Raw genomic sequence first — 26,416 nt, 5'->3', positions numbered from 1 at the left:
AATGCACCACATGCTCAAACCACTCAACCCAAAATTAGTAAATTGGAGAATAATTTTGGTTGTGGAGCTCACAGCACAGTCATGTCTGTTTGTTACATTATAAAAAGAATTTATGGAAAATGCTGCAGAACCTAAAAACTTTTTACCAACATTTTTCTCAATTTTCTTGCATAATTTGAGAGTTGAGAAAATATTTGGGTTCCAAAGCATGTTTTCTTTCTATGATTGCTTTGGTGAGGTGAGCTTCAGATCAAGTCCCAGGTCCGTTCCATTGTAACAGATGGGAGCATACATCCACATATCATCAGAGCTTAACAGCTATAAATGATCAAACAAGGGGTAATATCAGCAACTGATTTTCAGATATGTAGGTTTCGATTGGAAAATTCGAAAACCTATTGCTCATCATGGGTTAATTTTCTTGGTTATTACCTTAATTTGGAGTTGTAAGAACTTCACATAATGGACAACTTCCTCAAGCATTGTACTAATATCAACCTGCAATTCCAAATAGATAAATTTGAGAATTTTGCATCAACCTCTTGGGAAAAGAAGATTGTTTCACAAGGCATACTGCCTACCTTTGTTCCATTGGGGACAAGGTTCTGCAGAACTCTCAGCCTCTCATTTATTTTCTCTCTTCTTTTCTGCAACACAAAAAGGATAGAAAAATTAGTTGATTTTTCATATCTATAGGGAACTAATTTTTTACATGGTTAAGACAGGCAACAAGCAGGATCTGTAGCCTATAGGAACTTACCCTTGCATAGAGGCTTTGGGGATCAATGGCTGACCCCCTTCTAGCTCTTGATTTTCCACTCAAGTTGAGAGCTGAAGCCTCTTTCGGACTCAAGCTTGACGTCGAAGTACTACCCGGACTCAGCTCCTGAGAATTCTCATGGGAATGTGAAGCAATATTGGAGTCATCTCCTGAGCAGCAACTACTTGAGCTCTGTCTGTTGGGGCCTGCATTGCCATCTTCTTCATTGTTGCTAGTTATGATCTGCAGGCTCTTCTTTGACTTTATGTTCCTCTTATTCATCTGAACCCACATTGAATTTATGATCAGAGAAAGAACATTAACATTCTATAACCAAGTAAAAAGTTTGAGTGAAGGATAAGAAAAATATGCTTATGTATCTACTCACATTTTCTGCACTTTGAGTTCTTTTTATAGAATCCTTGGAGGTGTTACTTTTATCATCCATGGCTGGTTCTTGTACTGCCATATCATATCTCCTCTTCCCCAGAGCCACAGCTTCAGGCTGGTTGCCACCATACTCTTCTGCATTTCCTTCACTTGGTTCTTGGTTCAAGCATTGATCATTTACTTGAATCAGATAGGAATTGAGGTTTCTGATCCCATCCACAGAACCAAAATCAATAGACATGGAACTATTGCTTGTCACCAACATGGGGTGAGAATCACTACTCAAGTAGTAGCTTTCATTGCTTGAAGTAGGAAAAAGAATCCTATTGCTGCAATCAGAAATAGAAGTTTCTGATGAATAATGTGAACCTTCATGGTTGCCTGACATGTTCATTGTAAGTGATTCATCGCCGGGCCAGAAAGCTTCCAGGACTCTCATGCTTGATGTGCCACTTGGATGGTTTGAAGATGAAAAATTTCCAAGCAACTGAGCCATGAAATCTACCTCCTCAGCAGTGTACATCCCACTCAGAGAGGTCCATTCTCCCTCTGTAACAACTCCAATATGCTCCATATTCCCTCTTTGAAGCCTAATTAAGGAACACAAAGGTTTTATTGTACTCTAATTAATAACAATTAAGAGATTCTCATATATCTCTGTGAATGAGTGGTGCGGGAATGAAGCTAAGTGGCATATTTATACCCCAACTATGAACAATGCCACAAGAAACTCAGAAATCATTTATAAATTTAAACATTGGGATGATCTCATTAATCATATTCTAGATAAACAATTAATTTGTACAAATACGGCAAGAAGTCATCTAAGGACAACTCAGATGGGACCAAGTTCAAAGCAATGATGGATTAAAATAACATAATAACCTTTAAAAAATCACAGAAATACTGTTCAAGAGAGATGCTTGAGAGAATGTTATTTGGTGGAGTTTGGAGAGAGAGAGAGAGAGAATTTACACCTGGCAAACAAGACAACGTGGGGTTAATCAACAAGCATAATATTTTGGTTTCAACTCATACTGATAAGGACATCAATAAATAGGCGGCAAGATCATGTAAAATGGTCTAACATTTTCTCTGAAATGTTCTTGGAACCAGACAGTGTTATCTGCAGATTGGATTGTTGTCCCCTCTCCCAATGTTCTTATAAAGTTATAATCCAATAACAATCATCCACAAAGTGTTGGGAAAATATTCCATAACTGCCATCTGCCCATCTTACCTAACAAAAACAATGATCTCTTTATGGACAAGTATGGAGTTCAATTGAGGCATAACTCTGTATTGGTTCAAAAGCAGAAACTCATTGACTAAAATTCCTATCTGGAGTTGGATCTGAATTCTGGTTAGGTCATTGACTTCTTGGGACAAACCTGGATTAGCACTTAGCTTGTTCCATGCCAAAATTGTTAATATCATATTACATTATTGTAGTTTCTTCTGATGAGGGCTAGTTTTGTAGACTATCTGTTATGATTTGTCAGAATAGGTCAAATTAGCTGCCTAAGTTTTCCTCCTTAGGCATTTTAGATGAATTAGCTGCATTAACTAGTAAACATGGTTTCCCCTAGAAGTTCTTTTCTTGAGGACCTTGGTTTGTGTTTGTGATGTTTGCCAAACTCAATTTTTATTTATTCATAGGAAGATAACTCATTCCTTAAACTGAAAACAATACATCATCATCTAAAGATGATAAATTTTAAATAAATAAAAAACCAATATGGCCCTTTGGAGTGCAAATCTAACTATAGTATAAGAAAAATTTGTGAAACCATTATACCAAAATCATCACAATGACATTGTAATAAGTTTAACCACTTAAGTATGTGGCCTGTCCCTAAACTTTCATGTCTCGGGTGTATATTCACTTGTGTTTGCCCATGACAAGAGATGTAGACACAAGAAGGTATACACCCATGACGGACAAGTTTATCGGTCTACTGAACGGGAAGGGGGGAAAACTGTTTTTGTCATTTCCTTCCTAATCAAACCGTTGGATCATGAAACATGTGATGCAATAAGAAGGAACTTGAAAAATGAGTTATTATGAGCAATCCCAAAATACTTGGCAGTGGCACACGTGTGAGTGAAGAAGAGAACTAGTCATCAAGGCTCAAAAATCTTTCCAACTAAGATCCCGGCGAAGTTCACGCTCATTCCACGCGTAAAAACGAGCACTTCCATATTATTGTAATGCATAATGCATGCTCTGCAGTGCCGCCCAAAATTTGCACGACATGAGCTTTGATTTTGAAAAATTAAGGGAACAAAATCTTTTAATTCTCCCAACAATAATATTCCTTTATTTCTATAAAATAACAGAAAAATAATGCAATAATAATACAAAAAAAGTATTTGAAACCCTTTTAAAATCCGATTTCCTTCTCTGCATGAAAAATATCCCTCTTATTTTTCTTTAATTTCTAGCATTCTTGGGCGGCTGGGCCACCATTCTTTTTTCCTGAAAGAGCTGGGAAGTTGGTAGAGCCAGCCAGCCCTGCACTGCATGCTCGTGGCCATTCACACTTCACAGAGGCCAAGAGGCAAGAGCTCGTTTGTCATCACGCGTAAATTTATACGTTTTTTTTGGAACTTAGAATTAATATTGTTTTAAATGTGTTTATTTGTTAATTATCAAGAACAATGAAGCTGAATTCCTCTCAGGAAGACTAACAATATACTAGCACTTGATCATTTTGTTATGATTCTGAATGCATTACACTCCTATTTCGACGAATTTGATTTAAAGAAGTTATTAGTGCCCATATATATATGACATGTGTAAATTATTGCTAATTAAGTAAGAATTAAGTCTTGGTGTTCTAGATAGCAGAAGAGCACCAGGACTTTTTTGTTGCTTTTTTTTTTTTTTTCCCTTCTTTTCTTTCCTTCCCATCCCATCCCCTGAGCATTGCTAACATAGTTGCTGCTGTGATACAGTTAGGGTCACATTTTTACTTATTTGTTTTCTTAGGAACTTGTGCCCGAAACCTCGGATCTAAACCCTAAAAATTAAACTTTAAACGACGATTCTACTCCCCTAAAATAACCAGCAATAAATGTCTAGGTAAACCCACATAAAACATACTAAAACCATACACATTGAGCCTCTCCACTGATTTTTGGGTTGGATACTCCAGCAACTTCACCTTGGCAGATTCATTCTATCCTTCCATCATATATCAAGCTCCTCCTCCTATCCAAGATCAATTGTAAGAAATTGGTATGCTAAGCTAAGCAAATGTAGTTGCAAATGCTCTGTCGAATATCGGTCACTATTATAAGATTGCTGATTTTATGTTCATGGAAAACTTCTCTTTCCTCCTCTGTTTTAGTTGGCAAGCCTTTTTCTTTTCCTTGTTTAGTTTTGACCCTAATTGGTGAGGGAGGATGTGAAATGTGTTAGGATTAAGATATATCTGGTACCATTTGATCATGTTTCTTTTCCTACGTACGTATTTTTCCCTTTGACAAATAAATGTATTGTTCGTGTAAATAAAAACAGTTCAAGTAAATCATGAAGCTCATCACAGTAAGGCATTCATTTCTGGCACAAATATAAAACTTTGTTACTGTCAGAGCAAGGCTATTATTGCAAGAGAAAATTAATTCAAGCATGGATCTTCCCTTTTCCTTTTTCCTGCTCACATCAAATGTGAAACACAGGGACTCTTACAGATTACAACCCTTATCAGTAGTCTAATTTTGAATGTATTGTGTATTAATACAATTACAGATATATACTAGTTTATTTATTTTTTGGTACTAATCACATTTTCAATTTGGTTTTATTCTAACAAGTTGCTATTTGAGCACTTTGTGTGCCTTTATTTCAAACAATGCCCTCAGTTAACCATGCATAGTCCACAGACTCTGTTCCGTTATAACAGCAGGTCCACCTCCTACTACATTCTATGACCGTCTCCGATTGATTAGCTTCAAGAGTTCAAGTCAATTCCGATGTTTATTCCATTGTGAACGATAGGAGCATACATCCACATATCATCAGAGCTTAAGAGCTGCAAAATCGAAAACCGAAATAAAATTATTATTAGATCATCAAATGGAAATTCCTACTTAGATTTAAACTTCATCCAATGTGGAATGTCGAACATTCTTTTCTCTTTCTTTTGTTATTACCTTGATCTGAAGCTGTAAGAACTTCACATACTGGACAGCCTCCTCAAGCATGGTGCTGATATCAACCTGCATTACCAAAAATAAACCAACTTACATTAGCTCTTACAAAAGTCACATCAAATCTGCTACAATTGAAGTATATATATGCTGCTAACCTTTGTGCCATTAGGTACAAGGTTCTGCAAAATTCTCAGCCTCTCGTTTATTTTTTCTCTTCTTTTCTGCAAGATTCATGTAGAAAATCAGTTTCATATTGATAAATAGGAAGCACATTTTCAAAGAATGAGTTTGCTAGTGTGGTCAATATATCAGCATTTGGATTATGGGCTTACCCTTGCATATATGCTTTGGGAATCAGTTGCTGATCCCCTACTGGCCTTTTTTTTGCAATTCAAGTTCAGATCTTCAAGCCCTTTTGGACTTAAGCTTGAAGGGCTCACGCCTCCACTCAGATCCTGATGAGAAGCATTGGAGTCCTCATCCCCTGAGCAGCTAGTACTGCTTGAGCTCTGCCCTTTGGTGCTAGCATCATTATCTTCAATGTCTCCGGTTAAGACCGGCTTCTGACCCTTCTTCGACTTCACATTCCTCTTCTTCTTTTGAACCTGAAACATTTGGTCATTCAATTATGATTAGATATGCTGCTCGCATAACCCATTTCCTTAAAAAGAAAAAGGAAAAAAGTAATCATCACCAAGTGCATAAAAGAGCAACACATAAATTTATCGTGTATACTTACTTCTACTGAACTGCAAGGCCTTTTCTTAGAATTCTCAGGCACCATAACTTCAATTTCCATCTCCGGTTCCCTTATTCTCATCTCATGCTGAGATTGCCTTTTAAGCTGCAGAAGATTTTCAGAAAAAGCAGCTCCTGTCTGGTTTGTGTTAGAGTGCTCTTCCACATTGCCATTTCTCAATTCTTGGTGATGATCCATGCCGAATTGTTCACCTTGACTGAGGAACAAGTTGACACCATTGGCATCCCAAAGACCTCGAGACGTCTCGGAGTTATGGTAATTTGTTGGCATAATTTGGTGAGAGTCACTGGTGTAGTAGTTTCCATTATTGGCAGTACCATAAGTATCAATCCCATTTGAAAAATAGAGATTAGCAAAATCTGAATAATAATGCGATCCTTGATCAATGTCTTCCCTGTTAGTTGTTGAATATCCATGGCTTGGACAAATTGCAAATGGAATTGAAGAGCTTGAAGCCTCATTCATCTCATTTGTGACAGAACAGTTAGCAAGCAACTGAGACATGAAATCTGCCTCCTCATCAGAGGTGTACATTCCACCATTTGAGCTCCATCCAGCATCTTCCATGCCCACTACAGATTCCATATCAGATATTTATATGTATATAGAGCAGTCTTTTTTGCTTTGGTGATGATTGTGAAGAAAGCTAGACTTGTTTGATGCTCTAGGACAAAGATGAATGGGGGACATATTTATAGACAGGATAAGCCAAACCCAGGTTTGAATTCCAAATAGACTTTCACTTATCAATTCTTTAACTACCAATCAAATACCAGGGACATGAAATAGTCAGGAATCTTTATACGATCTGCAGCAGTCGACCTTGATGGGGCCTTACAGCTAAGAGAGTGACCAACTTCAATGGCAATCATTATGAATTAAATATTGGTCAATATTAAAACAACATTAATATGTCAAAACAGAAACCGAAGTACTTTACATCATATGAAAAATGACAGTTGTGGACTTTAGTCTGTCTGGCACTCTCAACGTCAGTAACTGTGTGACTCAATACAAGTCATGGATGTGGATAGATTAATCTCATTTCGAGAAGATGACACAATACATTCGATCAGTGATCCACTACTAATACAGTGGCGCCTATTAAGTTAAAAACCCTACACTTCTTTGAGTTTATTGAAGTTGTAACTTTGATGTACCTAAATGGTTAAGTTAGAGACATTATCGGTGTTAGATTAAATCCTAATTGAAAATTGGAGTTGTAAGAATTGTTGGACAGACGTGATTATTGCAATGGATGGTGCATGTCACAGTGATGATCTTAAGGTTATGTAAGTGAGTGCTATGGATTAATTTCAGATAAAAAGATGTGGCACTACAAATTAAAAGATATGCATTAGCAAATCTTAATTAATACATACTGTTCCCTTCTACTGCATTTGACAAAAAATCAACTTGAGTTTAAATCAAAAGTTCAATCACAACACAGATAAATTCCTGCTGCCTGGGGATGGCTTTACTGTTGGCATTTTGGGAATTTTCTTCTGGTATCACATCACTGTCCATGGCACCAGACAACAGAGAACCAATAGATGACTTCCAGATTTCTTCATGCTATTGGCTCACAGGTATAGTTAATGTTAGAAGGGAGGTTCTTCCTCCTCCTCCCAAAGCGGTGAACTCTGAAGTTGATTGGTTGTAGAACCTTAAAAAAAACAGTGCAATGTCAACTTGCTTATAAAAATGTTGAGAACAAGGAAGTCAACTATTTTTTATTTGAAAAAAGGAAAATATAGGATCATAGAGTCACCCTAATAATATTAGACCAGAAAAAAAAAAAAAACCGATTTAATAGTAATAAGCCCCATACAAAAAACGATTTGAAAGAAAAGTATAAGGAGAAAACACTGATGTCAACTGATTAAATATTCATTAAGAGCATGCCACATACAAAAATTCTTAAAAAATAAGTTGAAGAACAGCGAAGTCAACCAATCAGAATTGTACATGGCACCAAAAAATAAACTTAGAATTGTAGAGGGTCAACGAATATAATAATAAAGTCCGTACCAAAAAAAAAAAAATATATGTATATATATATAAGGAATAAAATCAGTCAAGAATTTCGTAGTCGACTTATTTATCCCAATTCCCCTTTGCCCAGAGAGTGGGAGGCAAAAAGAGATATTTGACCAACCTCCTCTTTTTCTCTCCCAATTGACAAAATAACAACAGAAATAATAATAACAACAAATTAACAATGATAAGCAATGCATGCTCAAGTTAATCCAAGTTTCAACCATTATAACATGCATCCAAGGACTGAAAAATATCAATAATCTCCTTCAATCATCATCAACATTTGGTCAATATATCGCGATAATATTGCAATATGGACATGGAGTAGAAATAAATAATAAAAAGGCTTATCCGCGTGCGCACATGGGATTCCAACATGTGCCACTTCCATTCTTCCTTCAACGCCTTATCCACCACACTATTCATGACTTTGTTATACGCAAAACCAACTCTTTCCCTATCCCATACATTTGGGATGGAATCGAATGGCTCATTGAAAGAATCCGAGATCCAATCTTCAAATAATTTTGCTTATGGGCAACTTCAAGCAATCTCATATCCATATGGTTGACATGTTAACAATTACATGCAAAACTATTTTGGGAATTTATCATTTGACTCTTCACAGTACGCGTACTGTACACATAGCTAGAGATGATGAAGACTAAATTTTTTGATGTGGGCAACCCAATAATCAAAACTAACTATACTTATCAGATTCTCAAACCAAGGACAATATGATTTCAATTCTTTTCAATCATAAGGATTTGTATATATATATATATATATGCTAAGATTTTTATTCATTAACATAAGTACTCAGAGTTTTTAGTATTAAATACCAGACCTACAGCAAGATCATATCGTGCAAAGCAGCAAGGGTTGAAGGGTGGACGGTACAATTATTAGTTCTAATTAAATGCCTCTCGTCTCTGTTAGGAAGTTTCCTCTTGTCTTTCCTTGGAAAAGTTCGTCAACTTCTACGCGTAAAGATAGCCTGAATCGATTGTACACACCAGTACGTACTTACTTGCATGTTTTTCACTTATAAGGCCTTTTGTTTTGCGGCTCCATACCCTGCCTCTGAAAGTTTTGGCAAACTGGCACTACTTAAAATAAATAGAAGTGGAAAGGGCACATATATTTGTGTCCACAAATACGTTTTGTAAACAAGAACATGATTGTTTTTCTCATAGATAATAAGTTATGCGATGAGAGAGATAGATACATAATTGTTTATAATTGGTGATGAGAAAACTTGATTTATACAAGATTGAGAAATAAAAGAATATTGTGTTGTAAAGTGAATAAGTGATGCCACATATCGAAAGAATGTTAGAATTCACATAACCATTTGCATATTTTGCAAGTGCCAAGATCTAATCTTGGATTTGTGGTACCGTCCTAGTTGCTTAGATCTATTTTATGTCAAATATAGGAAGCCCTGGACAGAATGTTCCTAGCTAACTGCTTTGACCTTTCTTAATCAAGACGGCAAAGGGTTTTACTTATGGGTGCGTGAGGATTTATAATTTCTTTTTAATTTATTAAATAATTTTCACACAGATTTTTGGTCTCTCGCGCCATTAATTAGAGAAGTCAAGTATCATTTTGTTCATAATCATCATTAGAAGCATCTTCGAAGATTTTCATTATTATTTCTGAATTGTAATTATAACGTGTTCATTAGTCAGCTTTGTTATTTCTAATATTATCTTGTTCGACTGCACAAACTATAATGGAAAGGGAGGCCACCAAAGAGGTAAAATAATTTGGCAATTAAAAATTTAAGTACTTATCCGTGTTAACAATGGATTAAGATGTCATTATAATTTGGTTTGAGCTAATCACAGTACCAAACGTAATTTATTCATAATTAATTAGGAAAATGTGGTGATCAAACGCATGCATGTTTTGGCAACCATGAACACGTGTACAAAATAATATTTGTATTTATGAAATTTAGGGTTACAATCTCTGTATTGAATCCTCTGATTCGATCTCCAAAGTGTTTAAAGAAAATTTGTGTTTGATACAAGGGTCGTAGAGACTTGATCTTGATCAAACGGGTAGCACGAAGCTTGTTTGGTGTTTGGGATTTTTATGGTGAAGGAACCGGCACGTATTTGTTGTGCTTGGTGGCTCTTCCAAGGTAGGGTGAAGAATGCAGAGAGTTTTCTGTTTCTTCTGAGTGCTAGGTTTTTTTCTCCGACCTCTTCTTTCGTCTTGAGGCCTCCTATTTATAGGCTTTTGTCGGATGCTTGACCTAAATAACTCCTTGATTTGTGGGATTTGATTTGATTTAAATCAATTCCCATAATCTGGCAATTTAACCAGATTATCTTCAATTGATTAACCTGATTAATATTTGATTTAAATCAAAGTCAATCACAGAAGATTCTTTCCTTTAATTTTGTCTTCATCTTGAACCGTTTGATGCACTCCGTCGGATGTCGCCATTTGTCATTTTTGACAACTAAACCGATTTTGATGAGTCACACGCCACATGGGCGAATTACGGGGCCCACGATTTAATCCACCGAACCCTAATTATTTTCTTGTCAATGGAATTTATTACACCAAAATTTCTTTGTCTACACACAGATTGAGAGAGAGAGAGAGAGAGAGAGAGAGAGAGAGAGAGAGAGAGAATTTTAGACCTATCACTCATATGAATGTACAATATAAGATTAATGTTCAAGCTGGAGATAATGGAGGTTGTTAATTAGTCTCATCCAACTCAAAACGAAATTAGCCAGGAGGGAGAGGTCCTAGATCTTTTAAAATTATAAGGCAAGGCTTCAATTTTCTGATGTGAGATTCGCACTCTCACCTCTAAAAACATAATTCTTTTATGTTGTCTCATTGTGAATTTGGACAACACATTCTTATAAAAAAAAATCTAGCAAAAACTATAGATTCACTACCTATATGAAAAGACATATATAACATTTACATATAATTAGAGAGTATTAAATTTTAACTAAAAACATACAAAATAATGCAGTAACATAAAATAATTATGTTTTTAAAAGTGAGAATGCGAATCTCACATCGAAAAATTGAAGCCTTGCCTTATAGTTTTAAAAGATCTAGGAAGTGTTGCCATTATGTCTTTACTTCAACAAAACATGTTTCATTTATAAAAACACACCAAAAAATTAAAATATATATGTACCCTTTTTTCTTGTTATGCGTGTAAAATAATACAGTAGTAGTATTACATATTTTCTCATGACAGCTTGGCAATCTCTACTACTATATATAAAACTCGATTTTAGTAAAATTCAAAGATGTCGTCATAGGAACAAATGTGGGTAAATTACTCAAATGGTCATCTAACTTGTACGCGATTTACATTTTGGTCCCTAAATTAAATTATTAGTCCAAATGGTACATAAATTCTATTTTAATCGCCCATTTGATCCAACCGTTACATTCTGTCAATATTGCTGTTAAATATGAGGGCAAATTGGTCATTTCGTACGTTAAAAATAAAAAAATAATGAAAAATAAAATAAAAATCTCTCTCTCTCTCTCTCTCTCTCTCTCTCTCTCTCTCTCTCTCTCTCTCTCTCTCTCTCTCCATATTCCCCCATGGCCACCACCCTCAAGCTTCAACCCCCAAACCCATCCCACAACCACTCTCCACCCAAACCCATCCAACAACCACCCTCCACCCCAGGCCCCATGAACCCAAAACCTCAGCTCCTCCCCACCCTCCACCCAAGCTAGCAACTACAGAAAAAGAAAAGAAAAAAATTTTTCCACAAACTCCATCCCAACGAATCCAGAACCCCAACTCAATAGCCATCCAGACCCTCTCCCCCTCCCAACAAACCCACGATTCCATTCATACAATCCCATCTCATCTGCCTTAAACTCAAAACCTCCACAAAACCCCAAACCAACTAACCCAATTCCCTCAAAATCTCACAATTCTCTCTCACTCAGCTCCACCAGGACAACCCCGAATTCAAAGGCTACATCAGAGCCTAATTCAAGCACAGATGCTTGTATTAAAGCGCCCACAGCTCCATGGATGAAGGGTCCTCTTCTTCTTCAACCCCATGAAGTCATTGACTTCTCAAAACCCCGAAACAAGAAGACCCACAACAATGCCAAAGCCGAAAAGCCGGAAACTGTGCTGGCTGGGAAGTTAGTTGGCATTAGCGGCGATAAAGCAATCAAGCAAATTGTCCAAAGCATTGAAAGGCTTGAACCAAACCAAAAAATAGATGAAACCCAGAAAGGTTTTGGGGAATTTAGAATTTGGGATTCCTTGGAGGGACTTGGACAAAATGAAAAATGGGATGAAACCCACAAAGATTTTGTGGAGTTTGGAATTGTTGGTTGCTTGGAGGAACGCAGTAATTGGAATAGGGGAGAAGAAATCCAAGGGAGGGGGTTTGGGTCTCATGATTTTTTCCTCTCGTTTTCTTCAATTATTTTCTAATTTTGTATTTATTTTAATCCTATTTTATTTGTTAATTATGAAAAGTCGTATTTGCCCCTAAAATTTGGTTACATTTAACAGAAAATGTAACGGTTGGATCGAATGAGCGATTAAAATAGAGTTTATGTACCATTTGGACTAATAATTTAATTTATGGACCAAAATGTAAATCGCGTACAAGTTTGAGAACTATTTGAGTAATTTACCCTAATAAAATTATAGTGATTCTCACACGGTTTGCTACATTAAATTAAGCACAACATTTGTCATGAAGAACCCAACCATGATATATAAACTCTTATCATTGGAGATGATAGAGTGGGCAGGAAATTAATCAGTATATAATGCTTAATTTTTAATTTTTATAAAGAAAAGTTATGTGGTAGGGGAGGTTACCCTATCCTAGGGCCAGAACGTACCAATGCCTCTTTAATGACTTATAAAAGGAGTCTTAGCATCTTTTTTAGTTTTTACAGATTATCCACCAAAAGGGTTTTTCAATTGTCTTATTTAATTAGTTTTTCTTACATTTATTTTGCCAAGACATTTTAGGACCACTGAAATAGTTGAGGGATTCCTCAAATAAGATATTTGAGGAACACCCTTGTAGGGCCACTCTGTATTGTATTTCACTAATCTTACCGTTTATTTTGTAGATACTCATTCAAAGATCATCTCTACAAAAAATCACTTGAATTCGATATCATTTGACCACTCAATTGAATTATTGAAATTTTAAGTGCTTTCTTGAAGCATTGTGTTCATTGGTTTTGTAGAATACAATTGGATATCAAAACAGTTTATGATTTATCTAATTTTTTGCAAAGATGATCTATGAATGTAGATAGATGATTTGGATCGTTAAAAAAAAAATTTGTAGGGGACCCTAAAGGGTGTCCCTCAAATCCCTATATATATATATATATATATACACAATTATTCCCTTATTCGGATGTCTTCACGCTATTATCGTACAGATACTATTATAAATAAGTAATAAAATAGAGAGAAATAATACAAAATACATAGCGTCGGAATGATAATGTCCGCATAGGAGAATATATATGCAATCAGTGACTTTAGTGCTGATGTATTTTAGGCAATTATCCAAACCAATAATCATTTGGCCCTTAAATAATAAGTACTAGCATCTCCTTCGTGCACGAGCTTTTTCCTTTTATATATATTTTTATTATTATATCCTTATTCATAGAGAATTTATTCTATATATATAGCAAAAGTAGAAAATGATGAAACATTTAAAATATCAGAAAATGTCTTTATAGTTAATGCAAAAATTAAAAATTGAAATTATTAATTAAATAAGGATAATGGGTCCTATTTTTATGGAACACAACTACCCATTATCTTTTTTACTTTATAGATTAACCACAAAGGTTTTCTACTCCATGCTATATATATATATATATATATATATATATATATATATATAGAGTCCATTTTTATTGAGGGATCCCTTAAATATTAAGGTCCCTTACGAAAAAATTTTCAACAATCCAAACTATCTATTTTTCACATCTTCATTCAGAGATCATCTTTACCGCAAAAAAAAAAAAATCATGTAAATTGAAAATCATTAAGGCATCTAATTGGGACCAACAAAATTAATGAATACGGTGCTTAAAGAAAGTACTTGAATTTCAATAATTTAATTAAGTGGTCAAATGATATCGGATTCAAGTGATTTTTTGTAGAGATAATTTTTGAATGAATAATGAACAATAATGATAATAAATATTGATTGTACTTGTACTTTCTAGGTTTTGTAATGCAAGTGCGTCAACTGAAGAACTAGTCTGCAAGTACGGTGGCCTTCTGTTTTTCTATTTCTTTTTTATTATGATTACAAAATTTTGCCCTACACTCATGCCTTGTAGTTCATCAGGCGTCTGTCCCCAAGATATAACTATCAATAATTCAAAATCCGGGCACTTGGATTTTGAACACTAGCGAACTATATTTGTTCTTTCTCTATCAAATAGTGAGTGACTTTGTGAGTGATGATTCAATTCCTACTTCTGTAATAGGGTTGGCTATTTAAAGACATCTAGATAACCTTTCATGAGCAGTTGCAACTGCTGTAAAAAGATAGTTTTAATTTGATTTTCAAATTTAAACATCAGAGCCCAAGAGCCACGCTAATTCAAATTTATGCAGTTTTGTCTTGAGACCAAATCTGCAGAAATGCGAGGGCTTGAGTTTTTGCCCATTTTGTCATGAGACCAAAACTACAGAAAAATTGCTCTTATTCAATTTTAGCCTAATCGCAACCAACCCAAGTTCAATCCATTTTAAAATAAAGAGGAACTAAATCTTATAAAGTGTATCAACTTCTTGTGTTCAACCAAGGTGAGACTAAGGAAAACCTTAGTTTTCTATTCAAACTTCCAACAGTTTTGACGCAATGTATCACATGATCTGAAGTGTTCATTTTTTAGGTCCTCATTGAAAGATCTTTCCCTCTACAAAAATTTACTCTAAAAAATGAACAGTTCGAATTATGAAATTATAACTCGGATTATGTCCAAATGATTGGTTAGTGTAATAACTTACTAACTGGTTAGCGCTTGAGCGCTGTTATATATGAATGTATAACAATTGATGTGAAGTTAGACTTAAATTCAATCAACTAGCATTTAGTCTAATGGTGACGTAACTTGGTTGTCGTGAATTATCTCATTCTAAATAGTTTTGCAAATATGCTATTGTTTGTCAATTTATAAAATAAAAAATGGATCAATTTTATATGGAACATGCTTGGCTTAGTATTTGGGTTGTCTTGTCCATCGCATTGCTGCTCAGGGTTTTTATGGGTCAATATTGGAAATAAATTTGAAATTTTATAGGTGAGACCGACGGGAGAGAAATTAGTTTGAGAATCGAAGCCAACTGATATCTTTTCTTTTATGAATTTGCTCTCTTCCATGTATTATCAAACCTCATAAGTTTACGGTTGCTTTCGATTATTTTGACACAACATTTCGTTATCATGGTCTACATTTGGCTTTCCTATACTGGATGCTCTTCATTTCTAAACCCCCCAAGAGGAGCCAGCCCCGTTGAGGGAAGAAGCAAAACACGAATTGCAAAATCACCCCTCTAAGAAAGGACTTGAAACGATTGAACCAAAAAAATTTAGAGAGTATATGATGTAAGAATCTAAAGAACAAAATGTTTGTGCACGTTAGAGTTCGTAAGAATTCATTTTGCAATTCTATCATATCCCCTTAATCCCACTAAATATAGAAATTAGAACAAGAAATAGCTATTCGACAATAAAAGAACAAGAAATAGCTACAATCTGGGCAGCTCTCCTTCTTGCAGGTATATTGATCAAATAGAATCAACAGATGATTACAAAATACACAGTTCAAACAAAACCTCTTTGCACTTAAACCTGCTTCTCCAATTCAACTTCATATAGATGCAGAAAACCAACGGTGAAGGAGAGATAATGAACAAAGGAATCCATTTATAACGTTTCACTGTGATCAACGCTGAAATGTAAATTTCCGCTGTCCGTTTGTATGTTTCACTAAGAACATGAAGCAGGTCCAGACAAGCAAAAAAAAAACAACATTGAGCAGCAGGATCAGAGAGACGTGTACACCATCGCCTGATTTCCACCACACACCATATATAATAGTAATTACTCCTGCTCGTTTTCAGGTATCTCATCACCAAAACCCCGTTGCACTAATCTGTAATACAAAATACCCATAGTCGCCATGCATGCCCTGCGCAAGATTGTGAAACAAATGCATTAGTAGAGTGCGGCTTGTTTTATATGCCGTATTGCAAACATTGCCTTCTCCTTGCGTTAAGAATTGAGTAAGCATAATGAAGACAAGGATTGTGCTTTGGTTCAGTCCCTAAATAGGGATTAGATAGCCAACATACTCTCATCTAATCTGTTTATTATATCAGCAGGTGCAAGAAAGGAAGATCCAGAAAAGCAGGGGTCTCGATTGTCCAAGAGCAACTTAAACCCCAAAATCATGGGCAAGCATGGCACTTTAAACAAATGGCCCGCCTTCCTTACCCACCCTAAAGCAGATCTCAGAATCCCACAAGTTAAGCTAGGTGCAAAACATTAATCAGGCCTCCGGACCTTCCTTGCCCAGGGAGAATTAAAAGTAAACTTGCAATTAAGGAAAAGTGGGATACGCAGACATTACATGATTGCTATCACAAGAAGGATTTTTCTTGGATCCATTCTTGATGATCTTTGATGACGGGCACGACCCTCGGGGACATCATTTGCAATCGATCCATCTTTCCGCTGGGGTGCAGTCACTGGTAGAGTTGGCAATGCAGTTGACCAGAACGGAAGCAATGCTCTTAGAAACTTATGTCGGAATGGACCTACAATTAAAAACCACAAGAGTTTTATTTTCGAATGAAAGCTTAATAACAGTTACAAGAAATGAAACCAGAGAATGCATTGACTATAACCAGATAAAAGAGCAGTAAAATTGGGTCAAAAGGAAAGCTCTCGCTTCTGGCTTCTCTATCTAATTGGAAACAACTCTTTAGCCAAATAAATAAAAAACGGAAACAACAATTCCCAGTGTCAATTTCACCTAGCAAACACCAAGCGAGAAGAGACTACATAATATTAGCAAATGATAAACTACAATTTTCGCCCCTGAAATTTGACTCAAATTTCAATTTGGTCTTTAGTTTTCAATTGTTGCAATTAAGTCTTAATTTTTTTCAATTAAAAAAAAAAAAGTGGTTCTTCAATCTGCGACAACTATTATTTAGTTAAAGAATGTAATTTAATTCAGTAAATTACCAGACTAATCCTGCATTCGGTTGAGGTCACAGAAGCATGTTAATACTTGTATTTTACTATACATCTACTAATATGATATAAATTTTACTATACATGTGTATGTGGAAAGAAGATTGCATTGCACATGCTAAATGGCTTCCATTTGACATCAAATAAGCAGCTAATGTGTCACATCAGTAAATGTGCCAAGTCGACATATGTAATAATAAAATTCTAACTATGGTTGATAAAAATAACTGATCACCTATTTTTTTTTCAAAGAAAGGATCTAATCAAACATTTGGATCAATTCAAAAGTATACTTTTGCCTATTATACTTATAACCGAAACAGTTCTGATCAATTCAAACTAGGTATGGCTTTACTCATAATAAAGAAATCATAACTTGAAAGTTCACACACACACGCAGGACTCTCTACTCACCCCTTCGTGAGTACTTTTTGCGATTCCCATCTTCATCATCTGCATAATATGAGATTTCAGAGTTTTGTCGCTCAACTTGGAATGCACCCTTTCGTGTTGTAGCACCGGGCTAGTTTTCATAGCAACAAACAAAATGAAATCATGAGACAATAGAAAAACACCATAAGAAGACTTATCAAGGCACGCACACACGAGCACAAGCCAGTGTGAAATGACACAAGGAAGGTAAGGAATAAGTTCACTAACTAATTAATTCAGTAAATAACAGCAAAATCCTCTTACACCTACAGGACTTGTGCTTTTCACAAAATTCCCTGCTGCACTAGGACCTTCTATCTCCACTATGTCCGTCACTGGAAGTATAGAAGATCCTGCTTCTATTGAGAAATCAATTATGTTAGTTTCATCTTTTGCTGCTGATGAGCTTGCATTAATTTCCCTGCCTCCATTCAAAGATGCATTAATAAGTGGGTCTGAGGAAAATGCAGGCGGAGGACTACGGGATTCTGTCGATAACAATGAAACTGGATGATTTCCAAACAAGTTCTTTTCCAAGCCAGTCTGCATAACAAGAAAATATGTTCACATATAACTACTACAAAGGAGAAAAGTAAAGGCAACAACTACAACACTCTTGTAAAGAATGCCTCAAACTTAGCACAACAAAAAAGGGACCAAAACCAAACTATAAAACCCTTAATGAAGTGAAAGGAAGCAGCTTTCTGTAGGCATTTGGCCCAGAAAAATACACATTAATAAGAATAAAAAATGAAGTCATTTTTTAACCATGTATATATGCTTACCTATGGTTGACACTCATATGGAATAAGGAGCATTTAATTCATCATTATAGAAAAGTATTGATATTTCAATACCCTTACAATTAATTGTATTAATATCATTTTCAAGGGTTTATCTTTATTCTAAACTCTATAGTACATGTGCAAGGCACGTGTTGGTATGCTAGTGCTACTCGTTATAGAAAGAACCATTGCCACCTTATCAAATTACACCTTTCTAACATATCTAACAATAAACATCCAAATTTGTTGTGTAGGATAATACATCTGCAATCAAGGAACTCTAGTGTGTCCGTGTTAGGGAAAAGAGATTATCAGAGTCCTCCCAAAATTTTCAAGCAAATAATATAACTTTTAGTATTCGGAAGAGCTTTAAAAGCTAACTTAATCATATCATCTAGTATCAACCAAAATTACAGTGCAATCCAATGCAACCTCCTTGATCTTTTTCCCTTCACATCATCTCTTCAACTAGATCAAGTTGACAATGACTATGTGAGTATTTTAGCTGGATTTCAAAGAAGACTAATAGCTTTCATTAACATTAAGTGTATGCCTACCAAAAGTTACACGATAATGCAAAAACCACCAACTGCGTGAAGCAATATTAAGCAATAATCAAATTGATATTAAATTACTTCTTTGTGATAATTTAAGAGTCATGACTGAGCCTTGCCTGCATGATAGCTTCCTTCAACTTTGAATGGAGGCGAGATGCTGAATCTTTCACATTCTTGGGAGGCCATATCTGCACCAATAGAGACCCATGTGAAAACAAAACACGCCATAAAAGTAACAAAGCAGAATATAAATACTAGATACACCTACTGAAAAAATGTACTGTAACTTTAATAGATCAAGACAATACCACAATTAGAAAGCAAAACTTACCGATGTGTTACATGTAGGACAAACATATCCAGCTGGTGCAGTATGAGAAGGGAAACTCTTGATATGTGAAACCAGGCAACTTGTATGTATAACATCTATATGAACAACAAAAGACAAATGTGTATTACGATATGTAGTATGAGGAGTGCATCATTTTCTTTATCCCTTCATATTGACAAAATATGCAAGTGGAAGTAACTATATCTGCAAACCACTTACGCAAGCAACCTAGCCGAGTCGTTTGAGAGCCAGTCCCCTCATCAAGTGCAACCTGACAGTGGCAGCATTTTGGAGGCCAATCATACTCTCCATCTATTACCCACTCTGAGTAAGTACGAACCTACAAGAAATCATAAAGACAGATCAGGCCCTAAAAGAGCCATAAATTCCAATTCTTTATAATATTCGTTGTTAGAAACTAAGAAAACTGGCACAACCCCCCATCCCTAGAACTTGAGCCAAGGCCAAGGGTCTGCTACGTCATACCTAGGCCTTCCACACCAACCTAAAACTGAAAAGATATTAAGTACTTAAGTGGGCACAAAAGGGTCAAACAATTTTATATTCTCATGCAAGTAAAAGTTTCTAAATTTTGAACCCATACATCTATTAGATATTAATATATTGCATGTTATCATTTGCTTTTCTCATGAATTTATGTTCATCTCTCTCTCTCCTCTCTCTTTCCTCTCTCTCCCTACACAAGTTACTTGTATGTATATGCACAAATGTAAAATGCAAATGCTCATGCATAACTCAACTTAAGTTCAATCCATCCAGCGCCATAATTATTGATAAGTCCAATTCAGCCCTATGAATATAGAGAAGAATACTTTCACTGTGATTATAATCAAATCAACAAAACAACCAAACCATGCAGCCTAAACATTACAATACAAAATTGACCACAAACCCCAATACCAAAAAAATACTTACCACGCATATTTGGTGCTCGGGAGAACAGATGCATTCTCCACAAACTGGAACCTTGTGCACGAAACAATACAGCTTGGTAGCCTGAAACACCAAAAGCACCAATCTCCATCAGCCTTGGAAATTAACCATCCCAATAAATGAAATCTTTAAGAAGGTCTACGAACTAGAATTTCAAGAATTGAATCAAAATGATGAGCTTAAACAATCAATCTGAACATTTCCAATCTAAGAGTCAAATGCAGATGCCGAAACTAAATTCACAATCTTAACGATCGCCTCAGTATCAAAATTACATTTCCGATCCGATCTAAACCTTGAGCTACCGAAATCACGCATTGCGCTGTAAATTGAGTCGGGAAATGATAAACTAAAATTCCATACCACCAGTGTTCACGAGTGGAAAGAGAAAGAAAGAGATAGGTACCTTGCGGCATTTGCAGACCACCATTGCAGTGAACGAATCGCAGTCGCTAGGGTTTACGATTCAGAGAGGTTTTTTGACTGATTATTTGGGCTCCTCTGTTTCCGTTGCCAACTCTAACGAAGCGCCTTCATATCAGATTTGCCAAAAAAAATTTGTCATCTCAGGCAGAGCGGAGCAGACTGGCTTAACTCTCTCATAAGAGATCCATCCGTTTTCAGTTTTCCTTTTTTCTTTTTTATTTTCTTTTTCTTCTATTTTTTCGTAAATTTGATAATCAATTAATCGCCCAAAATATTTGATAATGGACTTTACGGGTAAGTATTTCCGTATTTGGCAAATTTTCTATTGTATACCATCTTTTTTTACAGACAAATTGCTTACTAATGTTTTCAATGTGTGGGGGGTGATCTCACCCACCTTAGTTGAAAATTTTAAGTACTTCCAAAAAGCAAAAGAACGGAAGTGGTTTATAACTTAAATGATTAAGAGAAGTTGTAAATGATCCATTAGTACAGTGGTTTAGAGCATTTGTTCTCTTAGGAGAGGTTTTTTATTATTTAAAAACTCTGAGATTGCATTTATAATTTAACCAAAAAAGTCAATAGCTACAAAGGGTCAATACAAACTAGCTATAAAATATCATTATAATAACAGAGCAATCTAACATCAAAATTAAGACAATCTAATATGGGGCATCAAAGAAATTTTGGCATAGACATCCAACTAAAGAACAAACTTAAAATAACAAAAAATAAATAAAACTTGAAAAAATCAAGTCATAATAATACCAACAAAAAAAAACTCTCACAAAAGATGTGAAAAATTCTCACAAAAAAAAAAAAGTAAAAACTACACAGAAAGGTTAAAGAACTAAAATTTACTATTTATTTTAAAAGGGCAAATTCGAAAAGTTTTTAAAAGTTTAATTAATAAAACTTTGAAAGAATAAATAAATAAATAATAGTTGTTCGTATTTAGGACATCTTAAACATCAGAAAGAGAAGTGACAGCGTATGGTAATGTCATCCGGAGCGGTGCTAACGTGCCCCTTGAGATAGGCAATATAGCAAGAAATTCTTACATAGAAGTAGGCGTGGCAATGGGTCGTGTCGTGTCGGGTTCGTGTCGTGTCGAGATTTTAAACAGGTCAGAAATGGTCAACCCGAAAACGACCCGTTTAATAAATGGGTCAGAAATTATCAACCCGAACACGACCCGTTTATAAACGGGTTGACCCAACACCCGCCACCTGTTCATTTTTTATTATAACTAAATTAATAATTTTAGTTTGATAAAACTTCCCCCAAATACAACCTAAGTAAATAATTAAATACAAATATATATTCAAGTTCAAGTTCAACTCCAAGTTCAAGAATTGCAGAAAAGTTCATATCACTTGCGGGTTAATGGGTTCGATGCGTGACACGACCCGTTAAATAAACGGGTTAGATAGGTATTATAGCGGGTTAGCGGGTTGACCCGAAACCCACCCGTTTATTAAACGGGTCAGGACGGGTTGACCCGAAATTGACCTGTTTTTTCATCGTGCGGGTTGAACTCGCTAATTTCTCGTGCGGGTTTCGAGTCGTATATCGGGTCGTATCCGAAATTGCCACCCCTACATAGAAGGCGGCAACATGGACCGCCCGTACCAAAGAATCATTTGAGAAACGTTAGTCATGGTCGTCTATTTTCTTTTTGTTTTGTAAAGTTCACAAAAATACAAAAATTATTTTTTTTTGGGTGTCTTGAATTTTTTAAGAACTGATTTTCAGGTGGCATATGTATGTTTGGTTCCCTTGTGCATGAGGTCGACCCGCTCCTCTTACATTACAATAATTTAGAATATTGCACTGTTAATAAAAAATGTTGGGGTATAGTCGATATTTCTCACATGTCTTGTGCTCAATCTTTTTTTTTTTTTTTTTTAAATAAATATTTTACTTAATCTAAAGTACTGAAAGGGGTATTCGAACTCAAGAGCAGAGTCGAGAGCACACGCTTTCTAATCAACTTGATCAAGTTCATATATGTTTGTTTCAATCTTAAAAATCAACTTAAGTAAAGTTACTATTCAAGTAAAGATACTATTCAAATAAATCACGTAGATAATATGAAGATCTTATATATAGCACTCTCATTATAAAACGACTCAGTCCAGTATAGCGATTAAACTTTCGGGTGCATGTAGCAACTCTGTTATGTTGGGCTTGCAAAAATGAGCCCAAGCTTGTTGAAACAAGCAAATCGTCCCCTCATTTTGAATTTGAAAGAACCTCTGGATCACAAAATCACCTTCGTCTCTCTCTTGTTTTCTTCCATTTTTCAAACCGCCTTCCCTCTTTCTTTTCTCTCTCATCACTCTCCATCTCCAACGACACTCTCAACTCTTCAAAATTCAAAAACCCTAAAACACACACGCACACAAACTCTCTCTCTCTCTCTCTCTCCGTCCAATTCCGCCATGACAGCTGTCCCTCCGCCGGCGCCGGGCCGCGAGCTCTCCAGCCCCCCTTCCGACGGCATCTCTAACCTCCGCTTCTCCAACCACAGCGATCATTTGCTCGTCTCTTCATGGGACAAGGTATGCCCTCACTCTCATATATGTCGCCACGTATCCCCCTTCTCTCTATCTCTCTATAACCCCTCTCTCTAATTGCGCAGACCGTCCGATTGTACGACGCCAGCGCCAATGTGCTGCGAGGAGAGTTCAAGCACGGCGGTCCCGTACTCGATTGCTGCTTCCACGACGACTCTTCCGGCTTCAGCGCCGGCGCCGACAACACTGTTAGACGGTAATTAAAACCCCAAAACCCTAATGCTCTAAAACCCAATTCTGACTTCTCATGTTTTGTCTATGCTCTGTGTCAATGTTCCAGGCTCGTTTTCAGCTCTAGTAAGGAAGACATCCTAGGAAGGCACGATGCACCAGTGCGGTGCGTTGAGTACTCTTATGCAGCAGGTATGTTCTCCAAGTTATCATTTTTTTACATTTGAAATTAGTTCCAATCAAAACCTCACAAGTTTTTTCTTGCAAAACTTTTTTGTCCTAAATTTGCTGATTGATTTTGTATCTGGACTGCTCAGAGTTTATAGTATGCTTTGTTGTATTAGTTGTTCTTTAAATGGAAATATTTATAACCTTAAATCATGTTCCTTACTTTATCGTAATGTTGATACTATAGTTGGTACTTTCAGTAATTTCATTTATTAAGTTCAACTGCCGCCAATTTGTTTCCGTTCACTGGAAGGATCCCATTTTTACTTTCTTGTGCGATGAAATGATATCAGGGCAGTTGATCACTGGTAGTTGGGATAAGACACTCAAGTGTTGGGACCCCAGAGGTGCAAGCGGACAGGAGCGTACTCTTGTTGGGACGTACCCACAACCCGAACGTGTTTATTCTCTTTCTCTTGTTGGAAATCGGTTGGTGGTTGCAACAGCAGGAAGACACGTCAATGTCTATGATTTGAGAAATATGTCCCAGCCTGAGCAACGGAGGGAATCTTCGTTGAAGTATCAAACTCGATGTGTGCGCTGTTATCCTAATGGAACAGGTAATTTTAGTAGCTTTTAGTTTTAGGACACATCTCACAAACTTTTTCTTTCTTGCACTTGGTACTTTGTCAAAGGTATTGCGAAGGGCAGAATTGCGTGGCTTTATGGCTAACCACTCCCACTGCTTTTCCCTTGCTCGCAACAAAGAAACTTTTTCATTTCAGCATTGCCTTAAAAAAATAATTTACAAAATTTTAAGTTGTTTTTGTGAATGGAATGCATCCATGCTGTTGCTTCTTTCATGTTTGATCCTATGATTACTTTTTGCAGGTTATGCTCTTAGTTCTGTTGAAGGACGGGTTGCGATGGAGTTTTTTGATCTCTCAGAGGCTAGTCAGACCAAAAAGTAAGCATTCAGCTATTACTGAGAAATTGTGCTTTACATTGACTGATAGTTTCAGTTTCACGACCTCCTATCTTTAGCGTTTTCTTTAGAATGGCCTACGACATCTTTTAGATGTCACCCACCACCCCAAAACAAAAGAGTTGTTCTTCTTGATATATGCACCACTAGACCTCTATATGGTCCATGATGATTACTGATTATCTCTTCATAAATTAGGATGTGCCATCGTCGTAAAGCATGCTTCTGTTAGTTCACCGCCACAAGTTAATTATTGGGTGGTTTTAAGCTTTACTTCGCTTGTAGATTTTTCTTGGTGGAACAACTGTAAAATTCCTCTTATGGTGATATTGTGCACTGATTTCTGTCATTCATCCTTAATTTGTTAATGGTATTAACCTTGGTGCAGATATGCATTCAAGTGTCACAGAAAATCAGAGGCTGGAAGGGACATTGTCTATCCAGTAAATGCAATTGCATTCCACCCCATGTAAGTTACTTTTTTCTTTTAAAATATTCTGTACTAAACTTTTTATGCATTAATTTGTGGAATTCATAGAATTATCACTTAGCTGATTGATACTTTAATAAAATTATCAAAAGAGTTTTTGAGTGAGATTCCTTTACATTATTGACTGCCATGTGGACAGCCTATTTTCACCACATGGGGACAAATTGAAAAAAGCAGTCATCTAGAAACTGGAACATGCTTTCGCTTGTACGAGAGTTGCAATCATACTACATATAAGTTATAACTGAACATTACACTATTTGGACTGGATAGAGTTTGAGACATTGTTCTTGAACTCGAAATGAATATTATGTTAGCAATCTGAGTTTTGGGATAGTGTTGATATAAGTTGCCTTTTACTCTATGTGCATATTTTTATAATTTCATTTTGAAATTCAAATGCAGCTATGGCACTTTTGCTACTGGAGGTTGTGATGGCTATGTGAATGTATGGGATGGGAACAACAAGAAGAGGCTGTATCAGGTAATTACTTGCTTTATGTGACACTGATGTATTATTCACCTATGGTGAAATTACAATTATAATAAATTTTTAATATGCTCTTCTTTTACAGTACTCAAAGTACCCAACAAGCATTGCGGCACTTTCTTTTAGCCGAGATGGCCGCCTATTGGCTGTGGCTTCAAGTTATACATTTGAAGAGGGAGATAAACCGTAAGCACCTCTCACTCCCTCTCCATTGATCTATCCATCTATCCATCTAATGTGTTATCTGTTCAATTTGCAGCCACGAACCAGATTCCATCTTTGTTCGAAGTGTAAATGAGATAGAGGTCAAGCCAAAGCCAAAAGTGTACCCTAATCCACCAGCATAACTGAAATTTGTTGAAGAATCAAAAGAGAAGGGAAAAAAAAAGTGAAATTTGGCTTTTGTTTTAAGTTACTCTGGCTATATATATTTGTTTAATTCGATCCTGTCCAGTTCCATTGTGGCCTGTGTATGAGACTTTGGCCAACGGAACTCAAATTTCTTCTGCTGTCAGAAACGATGATGCCCTGTAACGCAATTGTTATGATTTCATCTACATGAAAAATGCCTCAGTCCAAGCACTTATTTTCTTGCATCTCCTTTTGTAAATCTCACGTTGTCGTCTTTTGAAAATCATTCTACCTAGAGATATTTA

The 26,416-nt window shown here is 36.0% G+C and overlaps 4 protein-coding genes across 6 annotated transcripts; 1 reads left to right on the top strand and 3 right to left on the bottom strand.

Annotated features, from left to right (window-relative positions):
- Positions 1 to 219: 219 nt before the first annotated feature.
- Positions 220 to 1,724, bottom strand: LOC117638721 (transcription factor bHLH84-like). The gene is made up of 5 exons (XM_034373815.1): positions 1,149 to 1,724; positions 761 to 1,048; positions 582 to 647; positions 433 to 498; positions 220 to 318 (listed from the first exon to the last, which is right to left on the bottom strand). The coding sequence occupies exons 1-5, from the start codon at positions 1,722 to 1,724 to the stop codon at positions 220 to 222; spliced, it is 1,095 nt and encodes a 364-aa protein (XP_034229706.1).
- Positions 1,725 to 5,020: 3,296 nt separating this feature from the next.
- LOC117638530 (transcription factor bHLH85-like) lies at positions 5,021 to 6,653 on the bottom strand. Its single transcript, XM_034373640.1, has 5 exons — positions 6,048 to 6,653; positions 5,641 to 5,913; positions 5,464 to 5,529; positions 5,309 to 5,374; positions 5,021 to 5,187 (listed from the first exon to the last, which is right to left on the bottom strand). Exons 1-5 carry the CDS (start codon positions 6,651 to 6,653, stop codon positions 5,107 to 5,109), a joined length of 1,092 nt encoding a protein of 363 aa, XP_034229531.1. The 3' UTR covers positions 5,021 to 5,106.
- Positions 6,654 to 11,676: 5,023 nt separating this feature from the next.
- Positions 11,677 to 26,356, top strand: LOC117612216 (mitotic checkpoint protein BUB3.2). Of its 2 annotated transcripts, XM_034340979.1 has the most exons (10): positions 11,677 to 11,694; positions 23,288 to 23,441; positions 23,522 to 23,652; positions 23,737 to 23,819; positions 24,149 to 24,415; positions 24,687 to 24,762; positions 25,169 to 25,249; positions 25,676 to 25,754; positions 25,846 to 25,946; positions 26,020 to 26,356. In XM_034340979.1, the coding sequence occupies exons 2-10, from the start codon at positions 23,322 to 23,324 to the stop codon at positions 26,105 to 26,107; spliced, it is 1,026 nt and encodes a 341-aa protein (XP_034196870.1). In that variant the 5' UTR covers positions 11,677 to 11,694; positions 23,288 to 23,321; the 3' UTR covers positions 26,108 to 26,356. The 2 variants fall into 2 exon arrangements, with proteins under 2 accessions (XP_034196870.1, XP_034196869.1); XM_034340978.1 differs by lacking the exon at positions 11,677 to 11,694 and having other exon boundaries at positions 22,982 to 23,441.
- Positions 15,808 to 21,101, bottom strand: LOC117612214 (zinc finger protein-like 1 homolog). 2 transcript variants are annotated; one of them, XM_034340977.1, is made up of 9 exons: positions 20,858 to 21,101; positions 20,434 to 20,514; positions 19,717 to 19,837; positions 19,498 to 19,592; positions 19,283 to 19,354; positions 18,095 to 18,367; positions 17,807 to 17,915; positions 16,764 to 16,950; positions 15,808 to 16,322 (listed from the first exon to the last, which is right to left on the bottom strand). In XM_034340977.1, exons 1-9 carry the CDS (start codon positions 20,879 to 20,881, stop codon positions 16,235 to 16,237), a joined length of 1,050 nt encoding a protein of 349 aa, XP_034196868.1. In that variant the 5' UTR covers positions 20,882 to 21,101; the 3' UTR covers positions 15,808 to 16,234. The 2 variants fall into 2 exon arrangements, with proteins under 2 accessions (XP_034196868.1, XP_034196867.1); XM_034340976.1 differs by having other exon boundaries at positions 18,089 to 18,367; positions 20,858 to 21,097.
- Positions 26,357 to 26,416: the final 60 nt, after the last annotated feature.

This window comes from Prunus dulcis, chromosome 8, assembly GCF_902201215.1.
Source record: "Prunus dulcis chromosome 8, ALMONDv2, whole genome shotgun sequence".
In the NCBI taxonomy this organism is placed as follows: Eukaryota; Viridiplantae; Streptophyta; class Magnoliopsida; order Rosales; family Rosaceae; genus Prunus; species Prunus dulcis.
This window is presented reverse-complemented; position numbering and strand designations above follow the sequence as displayed.

Bases quoted from the DNA above. Each gene is read 5' to 3' on its own strand.
- LOC117638721 (XM_034373815.1), bottom strand. From the start codon at position 1,724: ATGGAGCATATTGGAGTTGTTACAGAGGGAGAATGGACCTCTCTGAGT. The intron at 1,049-1,148 runs GTGAGTAGATAC...AATTCAATGTGG, and splicing joins GAACTCAAAGTGCAGAAAAT to GTTCAGATGAATAAGAGGAA. The intron at 499-581 runs GTAGGCAGTATG...TTGGAATTGCAG, and splicing joins TTGTCCCCAATGGAACAAAG to GTTGATATTAGTACAATGCT.
- LOC117638530 (XM_034373640.1), bottom strand. From the start codon at position 6,653: ATGGAATCTGTAGTGGGCATGGAAGATGCTGGATGGAGCTCAAATGGT. The intron at 5,914-6,047 runs GTAAGTATACAC...CAAATGTTTCAG, and splicing joins GGCCTTGCAGTTCAGTAGAA to GTTCAAAAGAAGAAGAGGAA. The intron at 5,375-5,463 runs GTTAGCAGCATA...TTGGTAATGCAG, and splicing joins TTGTACCTAATGGCACAAAG to GTTGATATCAGCACCATGCT.
- LOC117612214 (XM_034340976.1), bottom strand. From the start codon at position 20,881: ATGGTGGTCTGCAAATGCCGCAAG. The intron at 18,368-19,282 runs GCAAGGCTCAGT...CTTGTTATGCAG, and splicing joins TGAAGGAAGCTATCATGCAG to ACTGGCTTGGAAAAGAACTT. The intron at 17,916-18,088 runs GTAAGAGGATTT...TATGAAAACTAG, and splicing joins AAAGCACAAGTCCTGTAGGT to CCCGGTGCTACAACACGAAA.
- LOC117612216 (XM_034340978.1), top strand. From the start codon at position 23,076: ATGAGCCCAAGCTTGTTGAAACAAGCAAATCGTCCCCTCATTTTGAAT. The intron at 24,763-25,168 runs GTAAGCATTCAG...ACCTTGGTGCAG, and splicing joins GAGGCTAGTCAGACCAAAAA to ATATGCATTCAAGTGTCACA. The intron at 25,755-25,845 runs GTAATTACTTGC...CTTCTTTTACAG, and splicing joins ACAAGAAGAGGCTGTATCAG to TACTCAAAGTACCCAACAAG.